The 9,652-nt window shown below is 56.1% G+C and overlaps 1 protein-coding gene across 1 annotated transcript in view; it reads right to left on the bottom strand.

Annotated features, from left to right (window-relative positions):
* Window positions 1-3,160: 3,160 nt before the first annotated feature.
* Window positions 3,161-9,652, bottom strand: part of IGF2R (insulin like growth factor 2 receptor) — a 102,565-nt gene continuing 96,073 nt past the window's right edge. The window contains 4 exon segments of the mRNA XM_068984901.1: window positions 3,161-4,973; window positions 5,583-5,652; window positions 6,598-6,750; window positions 7,209-7,395. Of these exon segments, the coding sequence (XP_068841002.1) occupies window positions 4,566-4,973; window positions 5,583-5,652; window positions 6,598-6,750; window positions 7,209-7,395 (818 nt within the window). The 3' untranslated portion in view covers window positions 3,161-4,565.

Raw genomic sequence — 9,652 nt, 5'->3', positions numbered from 1 at the left:
CCATGGGATCTGCCGGGGAACCACAGAGCCCCGCCCACCGTGACAGCATCCCCGGTGGGCGGTCCACACACCCCCAGGTCCCAGGGACCACCGTGTGCCGCTCCTCTTCTAGGAGACTCGCCGGCCACGTGCCCTAGTCTGACTTCATGTGCACTCAGCCATCTCTCCTTCAAAAGACCTTCTGCCTTGTACCAAGAAAGGTCATTTCCCTTTAAATTCAGGCTTTTCCAAACTTTCTTAAACCTAAGTCCTCTCCAGTGTTTGCAGAACCTCTGTCAACAGCCACACAGAACAAGTGTTCTGTGCGGGGGTCCCTGTGGGGAGTGTGGCTGTATGAGACAACGCGGCAGTCAAAACGCGCTCAAGCATGCCTTCTTTCATCCCGAGCCTCTTCCCTGGTGCTTGCGGCAGGAGTCCGAAAGCCACAAGGTGGGCAGAGCGGGACAGCGGTGGGCTGGGCAAGGCCAGCCCTGAGGGAAGGGCGCTCGTCAGGGGTGGCAGAGGGTGATCGTGGGTGAGGAGGGCGACCTCATGTCAGGGTCACGAAAGTCAAAGGCCAACTTCCCCGATGGAGGGAAACTCAAGACAGGGCAACTGAATGGGGCGGGATTCTGAGTGGGGTCCTCCTAGTGAAAAGTGTTCCCATGACAACCAGCAGGCCGGAGGCACCACAGCTCGAGGGTCCATGCGTGTTGAGGGGGCGGCAGGGGTGGTGACATCCCAAGGCATCATGGAAGCAGCTCATGTTCACATGATTCAGGGAATAAAGTTCTTTGCCTGGTACATTTCATCAATTTCATTTCTTTAATCTGAAGCCAAGGGTCACAGGGCCTGCCTGGGACCCGCCCCTCATGGCACCCGCTCCCCCCCCCACCCCGTGACTCAGCGCTGCTCTGGGGGAGTGAGGCCTGCTCTCGGGATGCTTCCCCTAAGGGGGTCCCCAGAGCCGCCACCAGGTGACCTCTGACACTCTCACCCTGTCCAGGGGTGACGGGACCATTTGTTCAGTTCTGTTTTCCTCTAACTCTGTATCAAAATAACAGTGTAAGTAAACTTCACTGAACTTGACTCACTAATTGCCCAAAATACCGTAAGAAGTAAAGAAAGGGAGTGAAAGGCGCTCAGTCGTGTCCAACTCTTCATGACCCCATGGGCTATACAGTCCATGGAGTTCTCCAGGCCAGAATACTGCAGTGGGTAGCCTTTCCCTTCCCCAGGGGATCTTCCCAACCCAGGGACCAAACCCAGGTCTCCCACATTGCAGGCAGATTCTTTACCAGCTGAGCCACCAGGGAAGCCCAAGAATACTGGAGTAGGTAGCCTTTCCCTTCTCCAGGGGATGTTCCTGACCTGGGAATCAAACTGGGGTCTTCTGCATTGCAGGTAGATTCTTTACCAACTGAGCTGTCAGGGAAGCCCATAGCTCACTACCAGAAGGAAGCAAAGAAATGTGAGTAGTAACTCACAGCCTGACTTTGGCCTTCCCCTGCATCTTCAGGGAAAACAGTTCACTTCCCCCAGAATGGGAACGACAGTGACTGTCATGGGGCTCTTCAAGCTCCACGACAACGCTCCAGCCTTACCTCCCCAGCACCTCTAGCCACTCTATCCCCAAACACCCAGCTCCTTGCCTCGGGGTCCGTGCAGCCTGGAGAGGAGCTGCAGGACCGCCCTGCCCAGGATTCATGCAGTGACCCACCCCCCCGGGAGGCACAACACTCTCAGCCACCCTTGAGCTGCCAACTCCCCATGGGCCAAGTTCATCTGGAGAAGTAAGAAGTCATGTCCCTCTGGGTCATGGGGATTCTCCAAAGCTGGTGAAGGGGTTTCTAATCAATCTAACCTGACCTCCACCCCAAGGCACACTACCCGCTGGTGACCTGACCCCAGAAGAAAGGTAAGACCTCCATGTCCTCCATGCCTACCTCTTGAACTGGTGCAAAGGGACAGAAGAATTCTTTCTAGATGACCCCCTGGGGTGGCCATCGACCTCCCTGAAGGTGGTCGTGGCCAGTGTGTGTCACAGGTTGGTGGAAAGCAGGCAGCTGCATCTAGAAAGCTCTTGGTGGGAGCCGGGTCTCCACTCTCGCATGGATTTTCCTGGGTACAGGGTTTGCCTACAGTGTCCTGACCTTCTACTTATCCCAGCCCCTTGCCATTCAATACACAGTCTCTATAAAGGTGGGGCTTAAAATCTTGGTTAAAAGGAAACTAAATTAGACTCATGAAAGATTTACTTGCTGTTGGGGAGCGTTTTCCTAAACTTCCTACGACCACAGTTGGCACAGACTGTTAGTCTATTTGCAGGGGCTCAGGGGAAGAGATTACCGAGGTGCTGGAGAAAAGAGCGTGAGCAAACACCTCACACGTGTGTTCACTTCCCTGTTGCCCTGTGCCCCGCACACCTGGCCACCAGGGTAGATGGCCGAGGTGCCAATGAAGAGTCATCAAGTTCACCCACAGGGCTCGCGAATACCCCTCTGGACAGAGAGGACTCCTGTGTCTTAGTGAAAAGGGAGTGGCTTGGACAACAGTTTCGTGGACACAGCATCTGAGAACCAGCAACCGTGGGCTCACAACGTAAACCTTTATATAAGACCCCAGAGTGTCCGTCTTGAGAGAGATGCTTTAAAGTCCTCAAGAGGAAAACAGTCTCTCCGGTTGGAAATAATCAGAATATGAGCAGAAAGGATGGACGCTGACTCCGATAAGTCTATAGTCAGACATCATACTCCCTGCTCGGTCTGTCTTCATAGTAACATCCGGGAAGCTCTAGTTACTAGTCGGTCATTTCAGATGGAAACCAGATTCATGCAAGAGAAGCCCCCTCCCAGCTCCATGCAAGCCTGGGCTGTATACCAGGATTGTGGGATCTGCACTCATGGTGGCTGTTTTGGTAAAAAGCAAATAAATATCCTGAGATCTGCTTTCTCGGAAGGAGGAAAAACCAGGTGTGGGTGAAGCTGACAGAGGCCCCCCGTGGGCCTCGAGTGAGCATCTACACTCGGGGAGACTTGGGGACACTTGGGAAGGGTCGGCCGACACCCGGACACGACTGCTTCTGGAATGCAACAAGAGACGCAGAGAGGGTATCGGACAAACTCAGGGGCTTTTCACTCAAGGGCAGAAAGCAGGACCACCCAGTTAATAATTTATCTTTTATTCAAATCGTTGAATACTTTATATTACAGTAAATTTGATTGAAAAAAAATGAGGAAAGAAATCAATTTTTAAAAATACACTCATGTTGAAATCAAATAAGCTAGCCAAACGAGAGTACAAACCCAGGAACCCTGCGGGTCGGTTGGCTTTCCAGGATATGAATACCACTGAGTCTATATACAGCTCTATAAATGCCAGAAAAGTCATTCGTTAAACACTTCAGAGAAAGGCGCCAACAGCCGGGGAAGGACGCGGTCCCCGCTCCCGTCCTGCGGACCGGGCGGCCGGTCTCGGCCGTGCCGGGGCGGGAATCCAAGTGCAAGGCTGGGGGCGAGAGCCTGGCCCACTGGCTTTCATGCAACTTCCATGAGTTACGCACTGTGCAAATTAAGGCTTCTTATAGGTCGAATGGTCGATAGACACTTTTTTTTTCTTAAAAAAATAAGCACAGTAAAGGTGGTATCATGAGAACCTGAAGAGGTGAGACCTACACCCCAAGTCTGGAAAAAAGTCTGACATCTCAACTCCATTCTCTCGGACACACATGTGAGCACATAGGCACATGCGTGCGCGTGCGCACACACACACACACACACACACACACACACACACACACACATCAATCTTTGGGTGGGTTGTTTGACTTCACCAGCTGGCGAGAGAAATACTGATAAGGGTGCTCTGTGCACCTGGGATCGAAGACATCATGCAAAAAAAAAAAGAAAGGCTGCAGCTGTTACTGACTCGAGAGGCAGAGAGCGGGCGGCCCCCCCCTCCACAGCCCAGGCAACTGCGGACCCACGCGTGTGCGCACGCACACACCCGTGTGCCCTGACGCCACAGAAGCAAAAGGGAAAAGAGACAGAGCGGTGGAGTCTAACTGAGAGGATACATCGTGGACCAGTTCAAAGCATCTGAGCACGCCCACAGCCTCCCCCTGCTTAAAGGATGGACAGGAAAGGTTACCCCCTGCCGGCAGGAAAAAACTGTTGGTGGTTTTTTTTGTTTTTTTTTTTTTCCTTTTTCGCAAACCTGAGTAATTGTCAAAAGTCAATAAATAGGAGGAGAGAATTAAATGCTAAAATATAATGATCAAATACCCTACAGGGCCTAAAGCAGCAAGGGTCTTCCTCAAACGCAGCCCTCGGTCCCAAGACGTGTCCGGCCGCAGCGCCTTTAAGAAGCGCACGGTGGCCACGCTCAAGGCGAGGGCTGGGGACAAACCCGGGGCGTGCGCCGCCATCAGCGGCCGCGCCTCCACGACCCCCGCGCCCACGGAGAGGGGCGCCCCCCTCTCCCCCACCACCAACACTCTTCCCTTTTTCGGACAGTTTTCGTTAAAGGCCAAGGACAGAAGCATCACGGAGTCCCGTCGGGTTTGGTCGGAAGCGGCGCGTGTGAGCCTAGACGTGCAGGAGGTCCTCGTCGCTGTCGTCGTGGAAGGCGCTGATGGGCGTGGCCGCCGCGCGGGGCCGCCCCCGGCGCGCCGGCTCCCCGCGCACCAGCCCCACCCGGTCATCCGCCCGAGGCGGCAGGGGTGCCTTGCGCGGCAGCGGCCGCAGCGGGGGGCCACCTTCGGCGCCGGGTGCCCGGCCCGGCGGGCGCACCTTCACCTCGGGCAGCGTCAGGACCTCGTCCTCGCTGTCCTGCTCGTCGCCGTGCAGGGCGCTGAGCGCGTCGGCGGCTCTCACCGACTTGGCGGCCACATGCCCGTTCTCCTGGCTCTCCTTCCCGGGCCGTGGCGCCGGCGGCTGGACCTCCTCCATCAGCCACTCAGTCTCGTTCTCGTCCGCCTCCTCCTCCTTGTTCACCTGCCGGGACACCGCAAGGACTGTGGGCCCACCTGAGACCTCGTCTAACCACCCCCGAAACCCCAGCAGGGGGAGGAAGGGGAAGGCTGGCAAGCGCCAGCTCCTGCTGAAATCCGACCAAGGCAGACAGGGTCAGGGACTCGGGGACCGCCGAAGGTGAGAGGAGCCCCGTGGACAACACCACGTGGACGTGTGCGGTTGAGGGAGACCTTCTAGAAAGCAGCTGGAAGGAGAATCAAGAGCCAGGAGTGCATTTACGCCACCTGGGCACAACTGCTAGAAACTTAACTGGAAGAAACCATCCAAATGCCAGAGGCGCGACATTTCCAGTGCCACACTTTTTGCAAAAGAGCCAAAAGAGTAGAAACGACCTGAATATTAAATGCGGTAAGAATTTAGCTGCCATCACAGTTAGAAAACCTTGAAGAAGAAAGGACAAAGAATGTGTTCAGGTTGAGAGCTACGAGAGACAGTTTCCCCTTTGGCGGTTTCCAACAGCCCGGGGTGATGGTTTCCTTGCAGCCACTGCCAACATGGCAACAACATGTGGACCGTGTGTGTGTGTATGGGGGGGGTCGGGGAGCCGCTGGAGGCCTTGGCAGGCCTTACCTTCGAGTACTTGTATGACACGTTCGCACTCCGGCGGCAGCAGTTGGTAAGCCTGCTCATTACCATCTCCCTGCAAAGGGTGTTCCAGTTACTCCAGCCTGGAGCCGCCCCACCCGGGAACCTCCCCTACTGTGCCCCCCGACAGGAGGCTGTGCCCACCCAAGCACACGCTCCCTCAACCCACAACAGCAGGGCTGAGAGCCAAGTCAGAGGAAGGAAGGCTATGGAATCAGGAGAAGCAGATTCAAACCCTGTATGCAAAGACACACCCCGTCTTTGCGGTGCTAACAGAGGCCACAGCGAGTTACCCTGCACCTCTGCGCCTGCTTTTCCCCACGCAGATGGAACGATCCCACACCTCCCCGCCACCCCAAGGCTGTGCTGAGATTACCGAGCTGAGTGGCGAACCCAGGGCCAGCTCCAACCCAGACCTCCCGCCTGACTCCTGCGTCGGGCTGATGGCCTCTGGGGCTGGGGTGGTGGCAGTCAGCACCTCCTGCCTCTGGATCGGTGGGCAGGTGAGGGGGGAGACAGGAAGCCCCAGAGCCGGCCCATCCCTGCCCTTGGGACACGGCTGACCATACGCAGAGCCCTGGGCCTCGTTCACAGGTGACGTGAAACCTGCTGGACAGTCACGCTGGCCTGCCTCTGAGTGACAAGACCTTTCACCCCCTCAAAGAAGAGACTATGGATGGGGGTGAGGTCACAGCCTGCACCTCGTAAATGCTCCCCTCTTAAGGGCAGGGGTCAGTCGATCAGAAGGCAGTCAGCTCACATGGGGACATGTACAGCGAGCCATGTCCTGGGAACAGGGCAGGCTCGGGCTGAGGCCCATGGGGCATCTGGCCATGTGACCTGACAGCTCAGACGCAGGGACAGTCATTGCAGGAAGCTTTACACGACACAGCATTCAGAGTCTTAAGAGCTCCAACTGCTGCTGCTCAAGAGGAGGAAGCCAGGGCTTGACTCTGGGCCTCCGGCCTGGGCCCCCGCCTGGACCCTCCTCTCTCCTTACCGGCGCTCCTTCTTGTACAGCAGCAGGGTGAGCAGGCAGCCAGTGAGCGCCACCAGCAGCAGGCTGAGCACCGCCCCGACCGCCTGGCTGCGCTCCGAGAGCCCCTTGTGCTCCTGGGTGTCGTCCCCTGCAATCTCCTCGTCGAAGCCCGCCCTACAGGGAGACCACAGCGCTCAGCCCCACTGCCCGGCGAGGCCCGGGCCCTGACTGTGCACACCCACACCCAGGAAGACACGAGCCACCAGCTGGGAGAACCCCCGCGGGCAAACCCCTCTGATGCCGAGACTGAGGCAGAGGATCGGGAAAGACACTGCCTCGACCACTTGAGCCTCCATCACTAAGGGGACGAGGAGAGCTGCTTTGCAGAACATGCCTTGCCCCCCTGCAGCCTTGCTGACCCTGCTGCCAGGCCCCAACGGCACAGGGGCGCTTCTGGAGCAGAGACTTAGGGGGGCACACCAGCTGCCTTGGTCTTCCAGGACCACGACTCTGCTCTGGGAAGACACGGGGTCACAACCCGGGTAACGACTTCTCCCTCACAACAACTCCTCTCGGGAGCCAGCCTTGGCTCTCTGGGGCTGGGGGATGCTGTGGGCCAGCGCCCCACTTACCCCAGCGGGCACACCGCAGAGGTGTGCCAGGAGAAGAGGTACTGGCAGTCGGCGGTCTCATGGCTGAACTCGGGGATCCCGTCCTTCACCAGGGGGTCACAGTGGAAGAAGATGGTAGAGGACACAGACTTTGTCTTATCTTTTCCACACTTGGAGGACGAGGCAAACACCACATCCAGGTCGCCATCTGTCAAAAAGGCACAGCAGCATGAACACGGCGCTCCGACAGCGGCTGAGTTTACTTCTCCGTCATCTGCGGAAGGTCTGCAGAAGCTTTCAGACGAAAGGGCCCTTCGTCTCATGTCCCGGAGGAGCTCTTCACAGACTGCTCACACACAATATGGAGCCCCTGCCCTAAGTCAGGAAGCGGGAGAGACTTGAACCTTGCCCTAAGACAGGTCTGGCCTCTGTCCTCAGCAAATAACACGATGTGGAGTGGGGGCTGCCCACGTCTCAGTCTGCCTGGACACCCGGGTTGACCATGTAGGCAACCAATCAACCAGCAAATCAGCCAACCAACGAGCCCACTAAACAACCAGTCAACTAGTCAACCAGCCAACCAACCCACTAACCGAAGAGTCAACCAACCAACTAACCAACCAGCCAGTCAACCAACCAACCAACCAACCAGTCAACCAACCAGTTAGCAAACCAACTAAAAAACTGACTAATCAGTCACGCATACACAATGAAGAGCCACTAAACCCCCGGACACGGAGGCACGGGTGGGCCTCCCTGGTCAGCTCCCGGGCTTCCGTGCGTGTTGTCACACATTCATACTGTCGCACACTTGTACGTTAACACCTCCTGACTCCACAGGGAGAAGACACCAGAAGTGTCTGGCTCCCTCCTGGACTTTACCCTACAGTGCTTCTCCCACTGGCTGGTTTTAATTTATATCCTTTCACTGAAATAAACTGTAAGCATGACTAAGACAGCTTTTCGTAGTACCTTTCTAATGAGCTATCACACCTAAGAAGCGCCCCCTGAACCTGCAGCTGGTGTGAGATGCAAGGGGTCCCTGTGTAGACCCTGCCTTGTGAGGACAGCTTGGCAGCCAGTTCGCAGTCGGCCCCCACTAGAGGGCCAGGGTGTGCGGTGTGTGCGGCGGACTGAGCGGAGGCCAGCCCTGAGGGCGGCCATGTGGGCTGGGCTCAGGGGACCCCCTGGGTCCTCACTGGTACGTACCCGGCTAAGCTGTGACCTGAGAGGGCTGCCCCACAGCCTGGACTGTGGACACAAACCCATGAGGTTGGTGAGGAACCAAGGTGGCCACACCGAACCTCAGCCAGAGATGGGCCTGGCGGCCTCCCACCCTCTGGAATGAACGCAGACGCGTGGCAGGGTGGGGTTAAACTGCACTTCTTCCTGGTACGTGGACAAAGGTCTTAAAACCAAACCTATTTCCTACTGGTGGTGAGTGAATGGAGTGAAAAGGTAAGAAAGGGATTTAACTAACCAAGAATAAATAAATGCACACACACAGATGTAAGCATGTACACACACACACACACACACACACACACACACTCTAAGCCTGGGGACTGCAGGAGGCCAACTAGACTAGACATAGGCCTTACAGACATAAGGTTCTCAGCCTGGTACCTGGGCCCCTGCTCAGGGCTGCAGCGTGGAGCCGGGCTACTGCTGCAGACCCACCAGCGGCAGTGCCGCTGGGTGAGAGAAGCGAGCCCCAAGCTGGGTGTGGCAGGGGGAAGTGGGGTGGTGGTGAGCAGGCCGAGGTGTGCCAGCGGGAAGGCCCGAGGAGAAGTGGCAGGGTGCCTGCAGGTGCTCTTGATGGGGAGGCGTGGACGCAAGCCAGGCTGACCTGGCAGGACTCTGCCCAGCTCCAGTGGGCACTGCCAAGCACAGAGACTGGCTTATTTACCACCTGTGCACGGAAACCTCTCCGAGACTCCACCTACTCAGGGAGCAGCTACCCACCCCCACCTCCTCTCGGCGAGGTCAAAAGTCAGCTGGTTTTGTAAACACATTTAACTGTTTTTAAAAAAATCAAGTTCATTCACCTAGTTCAAAAATCAAACCATGAAATGGTTTACAGAGGAAGACTAGTTGTTGAAAACAAAAACACACGAGCTGCCTCCTGGAAATATTCTTTCCAGGTCAAGAAGGAATCAGGAAAGACGTGGCTGAGGGGGATGAGGAGGCACAAACGTCCAGCTGCGTGATAAAGGAGCGTACATATGAGTGCAGAGCATGGGAATGTAGTCAATAATTATGTCACTTCTTTGCGTGGTGACAGATGACAACCAGACCTAGCGTGCTAATGATTTTGAAGTGTACGGAAATATTTAAAATGCTATGTCACGCAACTGGAACTAATACGGCACGGCAGGTCAATTACGTTTCAGAAACAAACCAACAAACTCACAGAAAAAGAGAGAAGCTTTGCGGTTACCAGGGGTGTAATACTCAGGATGCCA

The sequence above is a fragment of the Capricornis sumatraensis genome, chromosome 13 (assembly GCF_032405125.1).
Source record: "Capricornis sumatraensis isolate serow.1 chromosome 13, serow.2, whole genome shotgun sequence".
Classification (NCBI taxonomy): domain Eukaryota; kingdom Metazoa; phylum Chordata; class Mammalia; order Artiodactyla; family Bovidae; genus Capricornis; species Capricornis sumatraensis.
The sequence above is the reverse complement of the archived record's forward strand: the minus strand, read 5'-3'. Positions and strand labels throughout refer to the sequence as shown.